This window comes from Hyperolius riggenbachi, chromosome 1 (genome assembly GCF_040937935.1).
Source record: "Hyperolius riggenbachi isolate aHypRig1 chromosome 1, aHypRig1.pri, whole genome shotgun sequence".
Lineage (NCBI taxonomy): Eukaryota > Metazoa > Chordata > Amphibia > Anura > Hyperoliidae > Hyperolius > Hyperolius riggenbachi.
This window is the reverse complement of record NC_090646.1, coordinates 253,002,564-253,021,603: the sequence shown is the minus strand read 5'-3', so window position 1 is coordinate 253,021,603 and position 19,040 is coordinate 253,002,564. Positions and strand designations below refer to the sequence as shown.

The 19,040-nt window shown below is 45.5% G+C and overlaps 1 protein-coding gene across 2 annotated transcripts in view; it reads left to right on the top strand.

Moving 5' to 3' along the window:
* Positions 1 to 5,123: 5,123 nt before the first annotated feature.
* The window catches only part of COPS4 (COP9 signalosome subunit 4), a 30,685-nt gene continuing 16,768 nt past the window's right edge, over positions 5,124 to 19,040 (top strand). The window contains exons 1-5 of one of the 2 annotated variants that reach the window (XM_068232753.1): positions 5,124 to 5,259; positions 11,118 to 11,212; positions 12,673 to 12,824; positions 16,123 to 16,226; positions 16,329 to 16,482. In XM_068232753.1, coding sequence (XP_068088854.1) covers positions 5,186 to 5,259; positions 11,118 to 11,212; positions 12,673 to 12,824; positions 16,123 to 16,226; positions 16,329 to 16,482 — 579 coding nt within the window. In that variant the 5' untranslated portion in view covers positions 5,124 to 5,185. The remainder of the gene's footprint in view (positions 5,260 to 11,117; positions 11,213 to 12,672; positions 12,825 to 16,122; positions 16,227 to 16,328; positions 16,483 to 19,040) is intronic. The other variant, XM_068232761.1, reaches the window with a different exon arrangement.

The window sequence follows — 19,040 nt, the reverse complement described above, 5'->3', positions numbered from 1 at the left end:
ACAGTAAGGTTAGTGTCAGGTGTAGCGACACTGAGGTTAGTGTTAGGTGAAGCAAAAGTGAGGTTAGTGTAAGGTGTAGTGACAGTAAGGTTAGTATTGTTAGTGTTAGGTGTAGCGACAGTGAGGTTGGTGGTAGGCGTAGTGACAGGTTAGTGTTAGTTGTAGCGGCAGAGAGGCTTGAGTTAGGTGTAGCGGCAGTGAGGTTAGTGTTAGGTGTAGCGGCAGTGAGGTTGGTGGTAGGCGTAGTGACAGGTTAGTGTTAGTTGTAGCGGCAGAGAGGCTTGTGTTAGGTGTAGCGGCAGTGAGGTTAGTGTTAGGTGTAGCGGCAGTGAGGTTAGTGTTAGGTGTAGCAACAGTGAGGCTAGTGTTAGGTGTAGGGACAGTGAGGTTAGTGTAAGATGTAGTGACAGTGAGGTTAGTGTTAGGTCAGGTGTAGCAACAGTGAGGCTATTGTTAGGTGTAGGGACAGAAAGGTGTAGTGACAGTGAGATTAGTGTTAGGTGTTGAGAATAGGAATGTTAGTGTGAGATGTAAAGAATAGCATAAGTTAGGATTATCATTTAACGTGAGTTAGGTGTAACATAGTACAGTATCGGGATTCGGAAATAAAAAAAATACAGATTTTACTATTATCATCAGCTCATGTCAAACATATTAAAGTCTAAACTGAATCTAGGCTCTCCTAAATCTTCTGAATGAATGTTTTTGCTATAATTCCACTCCTGGCTGATTGTTCAGCCAGGAGTGGCTAGAAACTTAGACACATGACAGGCAACACGGGCCTCAAAGATCTCAAATTAATCTTTTATATAAAGGGAGGGAGGTATACATAAAGAAACGTTACAAACTATAAAGCCCACCCTTGTAACAGTATATACTTTTATTTTCTGTAGGTGGAGAGCCAAAGCCTGTATTCTTAATTAAAATAGCTCAGGGGATAATGGGCAGTCATGCTTAATACCACAAATCAGAAAAATTGGTGATATTTCTGTTAGATCTCCTTCTAATGGTAATTGGTATTATCCACCAGAAAAAACTGGGCTGAAGCTAAATGTGTATAAAGGTGGCCATAAACTTATAGATTTGCAGCAGATTCGACCATCAGATAGATTTCTGTCAGATGCCTGTCAAGCCGAATCTGACAGGAATCTATCTGATGTGTGTAACACACTAGAAACAGATTTCTAATAGATTTCAGAATTAATTCTATTGGAAATCTATCTAAATGCATTATTGGACCATTAGATCCAATGCAACTCTATGGGTCATGGATCTGCTACCAGCAGCAGATTGACCTAGATCTATATCCTGTCAGATAGATCAAATTCATTGAAATCGATCGAAATCGGCCACAAATTGATCGATCAATAGATTCGAAAGAATCAATTTCTGCTTGATCAATCGATTGTATAGAATCGATCGATTGATTGATGGCTGAAATTGACCAGTGTATGGGCCCCTTAAGACATCCGCCAAATACTCTCACTACACAGAGGCAAAGGATTTATCTGCATTAAAGGAAGCCACAAAGCAGCATCTGCCAGGCTTCTAATCATCAAAAAATTATTGCCAACTAGCTGAAGGCCCAGCGTTGCCTGGGCATGTATTTGGCTGGTGTTGGCACCGCCCACTTTTTCTAATCCTAACACATAATTACTCAATTACTCAATGACTTAGTTTGTGAGCTTTGCAGTCTTTGGCATTAATAATTTGCATTGAAATAAAACAAATCTGATTGGCTGTGGCTCCACCCCCTTTTCGGAATTTGAACTCCAGTCACCCAATGACCAGCTGTACCAGGTTTAAGGCGTGAGCCATTAACAGTGCAAGAATGGCAGCAATTAAATATTCCCCTTAACAATCAACAGGTGAATTTTGATTGGCTTTTGTAGGCTCCACTCACTTTTCTGAATATTAATCCCAGTCACCCAGTGACCAACTGTGCAAATTTTGAGAACCCTGCCATTAACAGTGTAAGAATGGCTGCAGTATACAGTTTACAGTGAAATTTGTATTAGTCTCCGCCCACTTTTTGGTTATGGGCAGTGGCGTACCTAGGGCATTTGACACCCGGTGCTGGGTATTAAAAGACACCTCCCCCCCGCCATAAAAATAAAGCGACTGTGGCATGCTAAACGCGACACGGCGGGTAATGCCAGGTGTAGGCTCCCTCCCCTAAAGTTGGCCTCAATATAGGTAGCTAACAAAAAATGGGTGTGGTGGTTATAACCTGCGGCGCTAAGCGGGCGTGGCCATGACCGGATGAGGGTGGAGCTAACTAATTTAAAGTGAACCCGGGATGAGAGTGATATGGAGGCTGCCATATGTATTTCCTTTTAAACAATAGGCAGCCCAGCTGATCTATTTAGCTGCAGTAGAACTGAATTACACCAGAAACAAGCATGCAGCTAATCTTGTCAGTTCTGAGAGGCAAAGGACCAGCATGGCAGCCAGGCAACTGGTATTGCTTAAAAGGAGATAAATATGGCAGCCTCAATATTATTCTCACCTCGGGACAGTGGGCCCAAGTTTTGGTGACCCTTTCCCCAGAAAATTCACGTAATTGTGCAGGTTTTCTCAAGAAAATACACGTAATGTGAGCAGATTTGACCAGAAAACACGTTCAATCGTGTCAGCAGATTTGACCAAAAAACACGTGCAATCATGTTGGCAGCGTTGCCCAGAAAATACGTGCAATCATGTCGACAGCTTTGCCCAGAAAATACGTGCAATCATGTCGGCAGCTTTGCTCAGAAAATACGTGCAATCATGTCGGCAGCTTTGCCCAGAAAATACGTGCAATCGTGTCGGCAGCTTTGCCCAGAAAATACGTGCAATCGTGTCGGCAGCTTTGCCCAGAAAATACGTTCAATCATGTGGCCAACCTGGCCAGAAAACACTTCAATCATGTAGCAGACCTGGCCAGGACAGTTGATACAGAATAGCTAGTATAGTTGCCCCCAGTTTAGGTAATATAGTTGCCCCCAGTGTAGGTAATACAGTTGCCCCCAGTGTAGGTAATATAGTTGCCCCCAGAGTAGGTAGTATAGTTGCCCCCAGAGTAGGTAATATAGTTGCCCCCAGTGTAGGTAATATAGTTGCCCCCAGTGTAGGTAATATAGTTGCCCCCAGTGTAGGTAATATAGTTGCCCCCAGTGTAGGTAATATAGTTGCCCCCAGTGTAGGTAATATAGTTGCCCCCAGTGTAGGTATAATATTTGCCCCCAGTGTAGGTATAATAGTTGCCCCCAGAATAGCTAGTATAGTTGCCATCAGTTTAGGTAATATAGTTGCCCCCAGTGTAGGTAATGTAGTTGCCCCCAGTGTAGGTAATATAGTTGCCCCCCAGAATAGCTAGTATAGTTACCCCCAGAATAGCTAGTATAGTTGCCCCCAGTGTAGGTAATATAGTTGCCCCCAGAATAGCTAGTATAGTTACCCCCAGTGTAGGTAATATAGTTGCCCCCAGAGTAGGTAATATAGTTGCTCCCAGTGTAGGTAATATAGTTGCCCCCAGAGTAGGTAATATAGTTGCCCCCAGAATAGCTAGTAAAGTTGCCCCCAGAATAGCTAGTAAAGTTGCCCCCAGAATAGCTAGTAAAGTTGCCCCCGGTATGGGGGAAGCTTGGAAGGAGGGGTGGCAGGGAGGGGGGCCGGACCCCCCACCTCCCTCACCTAGGTCCCCTCCTTCTGGCGCTTCCCCCTTCTAATTAGCAGCAGCGGGCAGGAGCGGGCAGAGAGGACTCACCTGCTCCTGGCGATGGCGCACAGCGTCATCCTCACGTGACGCTGCTCTCCGACTTCTCTGTCATTCACTGCGCTTCCGCCAATCAGGAAGCACAGTGGGCGGTGGAGAAGGCAGAGACCAGCGTCACGTGACGATGACGCTGTGCGCCATCGCCTGGAACGCAGGAAGGAGGTGAGTAAGTCCTCTCCGCCCGCTCCTGCCTGGTCGCTGCTACTAATTAGGAGGGGCAAGCACCAGAAGGAGGGGACCCAGGTGAGGGAGGTGGGGGGTCCGGCCCCCCTCCCCGCCGCTTTCCCTGCCACCCCTCTATTCTGTGTTGCGTCCCCCCTCCTGTCTGGCACAGGCCTCTGTGGGAGGCCTTGATGACATCCCCTGGGGCGCCCGACACCCGGTGCGGGGCGCCCCATACCGCCCTATTGTAGGAACGCCACTGGTTATGGGGATAAAAACTATCCTATATGTTATTCCAGGTAATGTACTATGTGTGTGCCAAATTTCATTCAAAATCCGTTCAGCCATTGTTGCGTGATTGAGTAACAAACATCCAAACTTTCACATTTATAATATTAGTGAGATATTCACACCTGCATTTAAAGGACCACTATCGTGAAAAAAGTAGTCAGTTAAAATCTGACAGAACCGACAGGCCAGTCAATTTCCTCATGAGGATTCTCAGGGATTTCTTTGTTTTCAACAGCATTTCCTGAACAGCAGTTGCAAAGTCTAAATGACAAAATAGTGTGCAAGTGATTAGGGAGACTGGCTGGTATCTTTAGGTTCGTACACACGTCGGATTTCCGCAAATGACTGGTCATTTGGACGTTTGAACGTCAAATCGGGCGTTTGTATGGTCTGTCATTCAGCTGATAAGACTGGATTTGCTCGATCGTTCAAGTCCGCCAGGCAGATCGTCTTATCAGCTGAACGACAGACCGTACCCCCCCCCCCCCCCCACCACACACACACACACACGATTTGACGTCCAAACGCCCAGACGTTCAAACATCCTAACATTTGCGAGAATCCAACGTGTGTATGTACCTTTACTATATTGTGGTCTATTGTGCTGCCAAACCTCAACAATATTATTATTATTTATTGTATTTAGAAAGCGCCAACATATTACGCAGCGTCATCAAAGTAAACTGCTTTGCAGTTTTGCTACAAAATTCTTTGCACTTCTGGTAGATCACCTCAGCCTCTGAGGAAAGATGAAAACTACAGACGTTTATTTGTACATTAATTTTAGTTTAATCCCGCGATATTTCTCTGTTCAGCTTGGTTAGCTCTCCCATCAGCCGTGCTGTGTTCTCTAGTCACCGCTATAAACCATGTGTCCAGCAGGGGGCAATGCTCTGACACAGAAACACAGCAGCATTCGGGGGGCGGGGAGAGCATTTCTCTGACGCTATTTGGAAGGGGCGACTGGGAAGCAACATGGCGGCGTCCGTAAGACAGGACCTCACACAACTGATGAGCTCCAGCGGCTCTCACAAGGATCTGGCGGGGAAGTGAGTGGAGAGGTGCTATTGTGTGTAATGCAGAGGCGGCCTGCTTAGCTGTGTGCGCTTCCTGGGGTAGCTCATCCCTGTCCGCAGAGCTGCAGCCACCTCCATGCAGGAGACGCGGGTGACAGATAGACATGCTGTGGGCACAGGGGTCCTGGTTCTCCTCCATAGGTCGTGCATCGGTTCTTGCAGCTCTCTGAGGTGTGATGCACTCTGGCTATGGGCTGCGGCACAGTGCAAGTAGCCCTGGGCGGTTTTATAGTGTCGGTGAATGAAGAATGATTCAGCTTCTTATTAATGAGTCTGTGTTTGGAAGGCAGGCTGCAGAACTGAAACCTGATCACTGAAAAAACATAATGAGATCACTGGAACATGGGGTGAGAGGAATATAGTGGCTGATATTTTGTATTTACAAGAATCAGAATCAGAATCAGAAGTTTATTTCGCCAAGCATGACTGGGACATGCCCGGAATTGGGTTTGGCACAAAAAACAGAGAACTCAGCGACAAAAAAGATAAGAAGCAAAAAACAGCAGTAATACAAAAAGACAACAACACAGACATTAAGTACAACCATGACATCTACCCCCAAAACAGATGACGCCCAAAAGAGTGCAGTAAGTTGTACAGTAACTAGGTGTAGCTTTAGAAAGGGGAACAATGGTGGCAGAAAGAAAAATAAAAAACACCCACACAGACAGTGGGTGACCTATCACTCATATCGTTGGAACCCTATGATCAGACTCGGACTACTGGCCTGAGGGGGGGAGCCAGTGGATGGAATTCAAGAGTCTAACGGCAGCAGGGAAAAAGGAGTTCATATGCCTAGCTGTCTTGATGGAAATGGTCTGTAGCCTTCTGCCTGATGGGAGCACATTAAAGTAACGGTGACCTGGGTGTGAGCACATTGTCTGGCTGTCCTGTCGTTCCTCTGCCTCTAGTATGTTTAGCCTAAGCTGGGTACACACCTAGCGGTTTCCTGCTCGATCGGCAGGATTGATCCTGGTCGATCAATTATTTCTGACATATTCGATTAGGTTTTGATCGATACAGCCATCGATTTTGCATACTTAATATGAGTAAATCGATGGCTGTATCAATCGAGACCCGATTGAACATGTTGGAAATAATCGAGCAGGAAATCGCAATGTTTGTACCCAGCAATAGACCTTGAACAAGCATGCAGATTAGGTGAACCTGACTGGATTAGCCACATGGTTTGGTTAGGTGTGTGATTCAGAGACTACTGCAGCCAAAGAGATTAGCAGGGAAGCCAGACAACTTGTATTGTTTAAAAGGAAATAAATGTCAGTCTCCATATCCCCCACACCTCAGGTTCCCTTTGTAATAACTAAAACCTGCCCTACACTGGCAGACTTTCTTCCAATGTGCCCAAAAGATAGATCCCTCTCTGATACTACCAGAAAGGAGTCTATTAACCACCCTGGCGTTCTATTTCCCCATTTTTTTTTTTTTTGCAATCAATTTTTTTTTATATTGAATTCAATACAGGTTATTGTATTGAATTCGATTAAAAAAAAGTGTTTGCTGCGAGATGTTGATGATGCTGTGTGATCCTGGTGCCATCAACGCCGATCGACGGGGGACATGTGATTGCCAAGGGAGAAGCAAAATCCGTCAAGGGACATGGAAGAAGGCACTGGGGAAGCTATCAGAGGTACGCGACGAGGGATCAGCACGCAAATGGTGAGTATAAGACCCAGATGTGCGGACAGGTATAGTTAGCCAGATGTGCGGACAGGTATAGTTAGCCAGATGTGCGGACAGGTATAGTTAGCCAGATGTGCGGACAGGTATAGTTAGCCAGAAGTATTAGCCAGGAATAGGGAGCCAGATGTTTTGCTATGTGTATAGGTAGCCAGATGTGCAGCCAAGTCTAGGTAGTCAGATGTATAGGGAGCCAGGTGTGCGGGTGCCTCTGCCCCTCTCCCATTGCCCCTGATCCCTCCTGACTGTGGCCGGGTGTCCCTTCTGTGGGGGGTGTCCCCTTCTGTGCTGGCTGGTAGTGGCTGCGGGGATCCCCTCTGTGTGGGGAGGAGGTGGGTGTCCCCTTCTACGCAGGCTGTGGGTGGCCTGGTGGTCGGGTGTCCCTTCTGTGTGTGCGGGGGAGGGGGGTGTGGGGGTGGGAATCCCCTTCTATGGGGGCTGGTCGTGGCCGGACGGGGACACCCCCTTCTGTGCGGGGGGGCGGGGGGGGAGGAGGTGGGTGTCCCCTTCTATGCAGGCTGTGGGTGGCCTCTCCTTCCTCTTCCCCCATCCCTCCCTCCTGATCCCCTGTGCCCCCCCTCGACCCCCCCGCCCCCGTGTCCCCCCAGTCAGAAGCCCTGATCTGCTCACCTGAAGGCTTTCTCCTGCGGTGGAAGCGGCGCACTTCCTCCTCCATCGCAAAGCCTTGTGTTCTCTGTAATTACAGTTACGAGGCTTGGTGACGTCACCAAGCCGCGTACTGTAATTACACAGACTGGGACTTCGGCGATGGAGGAGGAAGGTGTCAACCGCGGCCGGCGCAGGAGAAAGCCCTCAGGTGAGTAGAGCAGGGCTTCTGACTGGGAGGGGGGACTCGGGAGGGAGGGATGCCTGCATAGAAGGGGAAACCCACCTCCCCCCCCCCCCCCCCCCCCCCCTGCGCAGAAGGGGGTGTCCCCGTCCGGCCACGACCAGCCCCCAAAGAAGGGGATACCCCCCCTCCCCCCGCACACACGGAAGGGACACCAGGCCACCCACAGCCTGCGTAGAAGGGGACACCCACCTCCCCCCCCACACAGAGGGGGGATCCCCGCCGGCCACTACCAGCCAGCACAGAAGGGGACACCCCTGCACAGAGGGGATCCCCGCACCAGCCACCTGCCGGCACAGAAGGGGAATCCCTGCACAGCCCCGCACATTCTCTGCCCCGCCGGCTGCACAGGGATTCCCAGGGTGGCTGGATGCTAGTTCAGTATGCTGTGGGTAGCACAGATCGCTACCCACAGCGTGCCGACAGGCATCCAGCCATCCTGGGGAATCCCTCTGATGAGGGAAAAGTGCAGCCGGCGGGGCAGAGAAACAAGAAATCTCCCTGGCGGTATTGAGGAGCTGAGCTCGTCAATACCGCTTTCAGCAAGTTTTTCCTGGATGAGCTGAGCTCGTCAATACCGCCAGGGTGGTTAAAGAGAACCCGAGGTGGGTTGTAAAAATCCTAAATGCATACAGAGGCTGGGTCTGTATATAAATGCCAGCCTCTGTTACTATATTGTTCTCCCCCAGACCCCCCCTTGTGCTTTGCTGGCCCCCATAAATCAAACTGCCGTGCTAGCGAGTAGTGACACGCAACATGTCCAATCAGCGGGGTGGGGAGCGGCGATATGAAGGAGGCGGGGGAGCGTCAGAGTGTGACAGTGGCCATGTAAACAGCCTGCTATCGACACGCTGCGAGTTGTTAGCATGGCGGTTTGATTTATGGGAGCCAGCAGAGCGCAGGGGGGGTGGGGGGGGGGGGGTCTGGGAGATAACAATATAGTAAGAGGCTGGGCATTATATGCAGACCCAGCCTCTGTGTGCGATTAGGATTTTTAAAACCCACCTCGGGTTTTCTTTAATGCCGCATGCTGCGCATCGATTTTTAGTAGATTTCAAAATTAGATCTTTTAAAAAAAATAAATCAATCAAACTGCTGCCTCCCCACCACCATTTTCTGTTTCTCTGGCCAGAACTGGATGTAGAGGAGAGTCACCTACTGACATCAGACGGTCAGTTTGTACAAGGCTTATTGCATGAAGCAGAGCTCACAGAGCACAGTGATCAGGTTTATCTGATGGTGCTGTAAAGTGCTGATATGCTTTATTTTTTACCATATGCAGAAAAGGAAAATAACACATGGCCAGCAAACTGGAGTCTAATCTGCCACCTGTTCAAATTGATAACATGGTTTTCCATTGGTTTTTGCTACACATGAGCCAAAATGTACATTAATACAAGGATGTAGTGGTGTCTGAATGAGCACTTTGGCAGCCACACAAGTGAAGGTGTGCGTTTTGCAAACACTTACATCCCTTGCTTACACTACTCAACGTTGATTGAGTCTCGGCAGAGTCCATCACTCTGCTTGAATCTGCTAAAAAAATTTTTAAAAAAATTATGCCACAGCATGACAGTTGAATTGCAATCAGATATATATATATATATATATATATATATATATATATATATATATATATATATATATATATATATATATATATATATATATATATATATATATATATATATATATATATATATATATATATATATATATATATATATATATATATATATATATATATATATATATATATATATATATATATATATATATATAATTTTTTTTTTTTTTTTTTTTTTTTTTTTTTTTTTTAAACAAAAATCAATCAAAAACTTCAATCAGATGGAAAATCTTGGTGATGGGACATAAGCAGCGGTAGATTATTGCTCCATAGGGTTGCACGGCATCGAGCTGTTCAATGTATTTCATGCTGAAATCAATTGGAAATCTAGTGTGTGATTGGATTAATTTCCTCTCTGACCAGAGGAATCTATCTTTTTACCACTTTGGGTAGTAGTCTGTATGGCTACCTCTAGTCAGTGATGTCCCCATTGTTGTGACAAGCTAGTGAGTAAAGTGTGAAAAAACTAAACAAAACAAACAAAATATTGCAAGCATCTTTAAGTATCTAAACTAAGTATGGTGACTGCCACAGGTTAACATCAAGTGATTTTTGCAAGTTGCGTAATTTGACATTCTTCAACAATATTCAGCTTGCATAGGTGTAGAATATGTTTTCATTTTCTTTTGACTTAACATATTTAAACCAGGGCTGTAGAGTCGGTCCAAAAATCTTCCGACTCCTCAGTTTGTGAAACCACGATTCCGGGTACCCAAAATGGCCCAGACTCTCCGACTCCTTAGTCTAATACTTAACAGTGCTGTGGATTTTGTAAAAAATGATCCGACTCCTCAGCTTATGAAATCAACGACTCCGGGTGCCCAAAATTGCCCCGATTCCGACTCCACAGCCCTGATTTAAACGTTTTTTTTTCAACATAAAGTGGACGTTGGTTTAGAAACACTAAGGGCCTGTTTCCACTACATACAGACTGGATGCAGAAAAACTGACTCCAATGAATGCCTATTGGAAAATCGGCATCAGAAAAATTGCGTTTCATGGAAACAGGCCCACAGGCATTCATTTAAGTCAGTTTTTCTGCATCCAATCTGCATGTAGTGGAAACAGGCCCTAAGGACTAGTGGTCACAGTGCTCAGTAGAGATGCAGAATAATTCTGCATGCCATCTCACTGTCCATACAATTCTATGGGCCTGTTCACAGTACTACATTGTGACTGATCATGTTATTCTAACTCACTGCATGCAGGCTTTGTATTCATGTCTATGTCCAGTCTCCATTGCAATTCACACTCATAAAGTGTGCATTATGCATTGGACCACTGAGCATCCAGCCTGAGGCCATATATATATCACTGTCCCCATTGGATAATATATCCTTTGTCTTCCAGTCTGTGTATGATTTGACAATGGGAAAGAATGAAGCAAATTCCTAAATGTCATTTCAATGTCAGCTCTCAAATGTGGGATATCCCAAAACTTTGGGTAAATGCCTTCTTACTTCCTGATGTTTGTGAGGTAGGAAGTGAGGTGACAGCTTTTCCGGTATGAGCACTGAATGTGAAAAAGTAGTAGGTTCTTTCCCTTGTTACCCTGCAAAGAAGATTAAAAATAAGTTTAGGCTACAGTATCACTTTAATAGTTATTGATTTGGAACAAATCTTTCCTTGACTTTGTTTTTTTCCTTCATTTCCTAGGTACCGCCAGATATTAGAGAAAGCCCTTCTGCTTCCTGCACCTGAACAGCTTGAAGCGCTGAAGGCATTTGTTGAAGCAAGTAAGTTTCATGGTGGTAAGCATTTCCAACCTGACAGATAAAGCAATCCTGAAGCCGCAAACCCTCTTTTATAATAAATGCTGCTGGATTGTACTTTGATAATTAATACTGACACTAGCATTTTGCCACTCAGCCATGCTGCTTTTACCTTATCAAAATTGCGGTGACCATGAGCTATGCAGTGTACTGAGAGGCACGCAGAGCCTGGAGTGCAGCTGGAAAGAGCAGGGAGTGATTAGATTCACAAGGTCCGCCTCTTCCTTCTTATCGGTAATTTGAATGAGTGGGGGAAATACTGTTTCAAAAGGTTTGTTTATTGAAATCATTGAACACCTGAAAACATAGTGAAACCCATGCAGGGGTGGCATGATGCGGCATAGAATAACTATACAAGTTGGACAGTTATAATAAAAATGTCCCATTGAGACTTTGGTGGCCAAAGGTTGGGTCACACTTCTGCTTGTGAGCCAGTAATACGACCCATCAATAAGGACAAGGATTTCAATATGGTGGAAGTACAGAGAAATGTAAAGCAGATACAATTCCAAACCGGTTGTTCACTGTGGCTGAGAGTTATGAGCCTTCAAGGCACATACGTTATACAAATTTTACTGTGGGAAAGCTCACTTCAGGATTGCGTTAAAAGAATGCTATAATATAACAGAAACTGTAAAAATGTAAGTTGCCTTTGTCTGCATATGTATAAGATTTATATTTGTACTAAAGTTAAATTCACTGTAAACTGATTTCCTGTGTAACTGTAACATTTTGTGTTAGTAATCTGATAGCTCTGACTCCCTGCAACAGATACAAAGATGTCAGTTGGCCAGCTAATTTATTTGCACACTATTCTGACAGTGGGACTGCTGTTGTCTGAGTGCTTTTGAAAATAGTAATAAAAAAAGCAAAATCCCGAGAATCCTCCATGAGGAGATGGGCTATTCCAACAAACATGCTGAAATCAGCGCAGGAGATTGGTGGCGCCACCATAGGCTGTATTAGGAATTACGGCTATAGCAGCGCACAGGGAGTAACTTCAGCGCCGTCAGAAGACTGAGCTGAAGTTACTTTTAAAACATAATTATTCGGCTTCCAGCAATCGCTGGAAGCCGAAATATTTCATTCCCCCACTATCCATGGCGACCTGGAGGGGGAATAGTATTTAATACGTCCGGGACTTGTGCGGCAGCAGGATCAGCCATATACCGGCTGTATTCTGCGCCCAAGTCTCCAGCGCCGTTCTCTCTCGTACGCTATTTCAAAACCTGAATGAGGTGTGACCTTCTTAAATAAAAAAAAAAAAAAAAAAAAAGTTTACATTGGGGCAAAAATGAACCCATCTGAATTGCTCAGAGTTCTTCCTTTAATATTGGTTTAGCCATATGTATGATATCGCAGAACAAGGGATGTTTGGAAGCGCATCTCCTCCTAGTATTGTATTTTTGTGTAACGTATGTATTTTCTCATATTTCCAGTGGTAAATGAGAATGTCAGCCTGGTGATTTCTCGGCAGCTCCTCACTGACTTTTGCACACATCTTCCAAGTCTTCCCGATGATATTGCCAAGGAGATCTATCATTTCACCCTGGAAAAGATCCAGCCACGTGTAATCTCATTTGAAGAACAGGTAGAAAAAGACTGTGTGATGTGCTCTCTAATTTGTTCGATGTGCTTTATTAGTGCACTGGAGGTATTTTGCCAGAAGCCAAATAACCAATTTCTCCATTCCCCCCCCCCCCCCCCCCCACCGTCCCCCACCTGCTACACACAAACCATTGACTAAGGTAAATAAAGCAGATGTGGGGTAAAACATCTGCCATCTATCTTTTTTTTTTTCTTTTTTTTTTTTTTTCTTTTTTTCTTTTTTTTTATTATGCAAAATTGCGTTAGTCACCTAATGGGAGATCGTATTTCTGAATTGCCACAATAAGCTATGCCATCGCATTTATTATACATGGATGTGGAAGTGAATTGTGCCAAGGTGACAATACATGGAATTCTGAGTGTGCCTGTTGTTGTATTGGAAGGTGTCCTGCTGATGAGTAGCCACTAGCCTCCTGAGCGTTATGGCCCATACTCACGGGCGAGAAATGTGGCCTGTCGCCAGCACACGTGAGCGTGTGGGCGACAGGCCGGCGACAGCTTCTCGCCAGGTCCCTCCGCGTACACACGCGGAAGAGGGACCAGCGGCAAGGCGGAAGCTGTCGCTGACGTTCCTCCTCCCCCCGCCGGAAGCTCCATGTACCTACATGGAGGTTGCTGTCGCTAGTCCGCGTACTCACGCGGACTAGCGACAGTTGCGGCGGGGGGGCAGCGGCGACTGTCGCCATGCGATTGAAAGTTTCAATCGCACGGCGACATGAGCGGCGGGCGACAGTTCGGGGTGCGCGCGTGTGCGACGGCCCATACTCACGGGCGACCTGTCGCCGCAACACGCGCGCGCCGCGTGTTGAGGCGACAAAAGTCCCTCGTGAGTATGGGCCATTACGCCGCTCAGGAGGGTTTGCAGCCGAGAGTCCCCCAGTATAATTGTAAGCAATCGCTTCGCTGTAATAGCCTCAGCTAGCACTAGGCTAGCTAGTAGTGGTGGCCGGCATCCCCCTGATTACTTCTGATCCCCAGATCGCCCGCTAAATACATAGCGTTCGGCGCAGCCTCCCCGGACAGCTCCGCTCTTCTCTATGGGGAGGATCGAACATGACGTCATGCGCAGACCCGATCCTCCCCATAGAGAGGACCGGAGATGTGCAGGGAGGCTGCGAGATCGCTGGATCCATGGGGTAATGGAATTAGCGGGCGATCGGGGGGATCAGAAGTAATCGGGGATTCCGGCCACCACTGCTAGCTAGCTAGCTAGCTAGCCTAGTGCTAGCTGAAGCTATTACAGGTATGCAATCGCATAAAGTTATACTGGGGAACTCCTAGGGACAGCCGGCGGTATGCCCGACACAGTGTCGGGGCATACCGCTAAAGAGGTTAATAGCACCAGAACCTCTGCTTGAGGGGCTGATTACATCCTTCTTTTCATGTAGTAAGGAGTCCTGCTGTAGATCTCACCTGCAATATTGCTGCACACTAAATCATTAATGGTCCATCCTGTCCAGTTTTCGGTAGCAGAGTCCTATACATACAGTGTCTATAATTCTACTGCCCATAATTATTCATACCCTGGCAAATTTTGACTTAGTTACTTTTATTCGACCAGATGACCATAGATGTCTCCCAAAAGAAGACGATGTACAAGAGGCATTATTGTGGAAAAACATTTCTCAGCTTTTATTTACATTTGAACAAAGTGTCCAGTCCAAAATTCATACCCTTCTCAATAATCAATAGAAAAGCCTATATTGGCTATTACAGCAATCAAACACTTCCTGTAATTGCAGACCAGTTTTTTGCATGTGTCCACAGGTATTTTTGCCCATTTATCTTAAGCAGTGAGTTCCCAATCTTTCTCGCCATCACCCTGATCTTTAGCTCCCTCCATAGATTTGATTTAAGTCAGGACTCTGGCTGGGCCACCCCAAAACATTAGTGTTGTTGTCTACTAGCCATTTCTACACCACTTTTGCTGTTTGTTTTGAGTCATTGTCATGCTGAAATGTCCACTGGTGCCCAAGGCCAAGTTTCTCTGCAAACTGGCTGAAGTTGTCGTTGAGAACCCTCACATATTGCTCCCTTTTTTTTTTTTTTTTTTTTTTTCCATGGTGCCATTTTGGGCCCAGTTCCATTAGCGCGGAAACCGGGCCGAATCCGCAGTTTCCCCGCAGGCAAATCGCTCTGGGAAACTGTCATAGGAAATAAAGGTGCCGCCGGCCAAATCGCTTGCCCTAGCGAATAGGCCAACATTGCCATCAGTTTTCATGCGGGATGCAGCAAATCCCATAGCTGGAATTCATCTGCAGACCCAGAAGTGCCGCCGTGCATCTCGCAGCCGCGCGCGGTCGCTAGTGGAAACTGGCCCTTAATTTTTTTTATTTTTTTTTACGCCAAATAAAGGAAACCTCACTGTGACCAAAAAATGTTGATTTTGTTTATGACCCTAACATAGAAGACCAGAAGTCTTTTTCTTTGTCCAGATGAGCATTTGCAAAGGCCAAGCAAGCTTTTGTGTGCCTTATCTGGAGAAGTGGCGTCCTCCTTGGTCTGTATCCATGGAACCCAGCAGTGTGCAATGTCCGTTGGATTGTCTGCCTTGAGACATTGCCACCAGCAGAGCCCAGATTCACCAGGATGGCCTTGGTGGTGACCCGTGGATTATTTTTGAACTCTCTCACTATCCACCTGGCCAGCACAGGTGTCACTTTTGGCTTTCGACCACATCCTCGGACCACAGTGCGGAACGTCTTGTATTTTTTAATAATACATTGCATTGGAACTTGAAAACATTTTAGAAATGGCCTTGTAGCCCTTTCCTGACTTGTGAGCATCCACAATGCGCAGCTGCAGGTCCTCAGTGAGCTCCTTTGTCTTAGCCATATCTGTCCACAAACCAATTGCAGAGAGTTGCTGTTGAGTTGATTAAAACAGCTGTTCCCAATGAATTAGGGTAATTTAGGATACTTTAGAACAGCTTGGACTATTTGGAATGGTATAGAACTTTGGATTTTCCCACAGACTGTGACAGTTCGTGAAGAGTATGAATAATTTTGGACTGGACACTTTTTTTGCTCAAATGTAAATAAAAGATAGATGGTTTTTTTTTTTTTTTTTTTCTATAACAATGCCTCTTGTGCATCTCTTCATTTTCCATTTACAAAAATTACTTGCTGGTTGAATAAAAAACTTTAAGTCAAAATTTGCCGGGGTATGAATAATTATGGGCAGCACTGTATATGAGATATATTTCTGTTCTAGTGAGATGTTTGGGAACCTTGGGTCTAAATGGACGTAAATGGGGAAAAAAAAAATGTCTCCCTTCACAGGTTGCATCCATTAGACAACATCTGGCATCCATTTATGAGAAGGCAGAAGATTGGAGGAATGCAGCTCAGGTTCTGGTCGGGATACCTTTGGAAACAGGACAGAAGTAAGACCTGAAAATGATTGACATTTATGCATTGAACCAATCTGTTGTTACAAGATAAATAAGACTATACTGACTCCTGTATATTATCTTGCTGCCCCACAGACAGTATAATGTAGACTATAAACTGGAGACCTATCTGAAGATTGCCCGGCTGTACCTGGAAGATGATGACCCTGTGCAGGCAGAGGCTTACATAAACAGAGCCTCTCTGCTCCAGAATGAGTCTACCAATGAGCAACTACAGATCCACTATAAGGTGATTAGTCTTTCTAGACATTTTACTATTGGATTGACACTTGAATTGTTCTTATCCTAGAGTAAAGGGTACCTGTAGGGAAAAAAGTGGCCCAAATGAGTACTCACCTCTGGGTCTTCCAGAAACTTTGTCGTCCTTCACCAGGCCAATCCAGTGTGTTTCCGCCAAAGCCCAAGTGGGTCCATCCTATTGCACAGGCGCAGTGTGGCCACGTCTTCGGGGGTCTTGGTGCTGGAACAGCCTGGCGGGGGAGGGGGAATCCTCCTCCTGAAGGACCCAGAGGCTTCCCCCTCCTGAGGTAATTATTTGAATTGTGGGATTGCAAACATCACAGGTTTGCTTTTAAAGCGAACCAATAGTCCAGGTTTCGTAAGAGTACCCACCACCACCATATAGACACATGTGGAATATAGTTAATCCAAGATGGATTTCAATGCTCTTGATTAAATTAAAAAAAAAAAAGACTTTTTTTCATTCAGAATAGAAAACCCAGCAACCTAGTATCAGCTTACATGTTTCAGACCTCACTGGTCCTTCATTATAGCTCAATACAAATGGCTATGGATTACTAGTAATGGCCAATGAGATACAAATAGTTCTGTGTTGATGCAGGCTTATGCAAATACACACCACTTGAAAATGGTAGTATTTGATCCATTTTCAAGCGGCATATATATGCATACAAAATTTGCATAGGCTTGTATGGACACAACTATTTGCATCTCATTGACTATCCTTACAAAATGCATTGGGCAGACCACACCCATGACCAGGTGAAGCCGACAACCTACAAGTATAAAAATGTAATAACCTATAAAAGAGCAAAGAACAAGCAAAATCCAATTACGCTTCGAAGCTGACATCCCTCCTAGCATTGAGACCACCAGGGTTACAAGAATCAAATGAATGCTTCCCTAGTTAGTTAGCAAAACATTGTGTATGCCACCCATCTTCTGGTAGAGTGCTTTCCTGTTCTTCAAAGTGTTTTTTTTTTACATTTTTGTAATTCATATGCTAATGTTTCACTTTTATGATTAATTGTGTAACAAACCAGAACTAGGGATGATCAATGAGATATAAATACATTTTTTTCCTAGCATTCAGATTTCTTGTAAACTATATGTAACTGATTGGATCAATCAGAAAAACTTCCAATCAATTTTTATTGGTCCAAGTTCAAGCGGCATGACATTTACATGAGATTAGAATGTAAGGAGAAATTATTTGCATCTCATTGATCATCCCTAACCACAACCCATTCAGGCTTCTCTGCTTCCCTCGGTCATGGGAGTGATCTCACCTATATACTGTAGGTACAATTCTGTGGATATTTGTATTGAGCTATGATTAACCACTTTGTCCACTGCTACAGTATATCTATGTCATCTGTGTCACCCTCCAAACCACCATGACTTAGATATACTGACTACATTTGCAGCCCTGCTGTGCATGATCGGGAGCGCTTCAGAGAGCATTACTAATTGGTGAAAGGGAACATGTTCCCTTGTAGCCAATTAGTGACCCTCCCGCGGATGAACGATCACCGCTGTAGCAAACAGCAGTGATCCTTCATCTCTCCCCCTCCGTGGTGGGATCGTTAAAAAAAAAATATGCCCCTGCAAGGAGAATATCTCACCTGAACTGGTTCCTACGGTCACGCTGCAGCTCCAGCCGCCATTCACCGCTCTTCACTCAGCTCTGTGATGCTGAATATCCGGGTCCCGGCTTGATGACGTCATCAAGCCAGGACCCGGGTGTTCGGTATCACAGGGCTACATGCACCGCGGTGAATGGAGGCTGGAGCTGCAGGATGATCGCAGGAACCAGGTGAGGTGAGATATTCTCCTTGCAGGGGCATTTTTTAAACAATCTGGCCGGGTAGGGGGGGGGGGGGCGCACGCTAAGTGTTAAGGGGCACATCTGGCTATTACAGAGGGTGGGGGTTCTAAATCTGAAGAGGTTGAAATGATGATTATTAGGGCCCATCAGGGTAACGACGGTGGGGGATGATTTCATAATGGAGGGCACTTCTGATGGTCCTGAGGGACATAACTAAATACTGGGGGCACATATGGCTATAATGGGGCATGGGTGCTAATGCTGGGGGCAAATCTGGCTATAATGGGGGACACTGATCCTGGGGACACATCTGGCTATGAGGGGTGCTTTATTGGGGGAGATAGATATAGACTTATCTGGCTATAATGGAGGCTGATATTGGGGGGCACATCTGGCTATACGGGGGGGGGGGGGTTGATACTGGGCAGACATCTGGCTATCTATCCTTGGGGGACATAATACTGATGGCATGTCTTTTACCTACTGTAGAATTTTTTTTTTTTTATTTTTTTTATACTAGAATTGAAGAAAACCTGAGAAATCATGCAATTTTAATGGTTTTTCCCTTTTTTTATTTTATTTATTTATTTTCCCGCTAAAATACGCAGAAAAAAAAATTCTCGGGACAAAATACCCCCCAATGCAAGTCTAGTTTTATTCTGAAAAAAAAACGAGATCCAGATTATTTAGGTGTCGTGAGTAGGGATAAAGTTATGGCT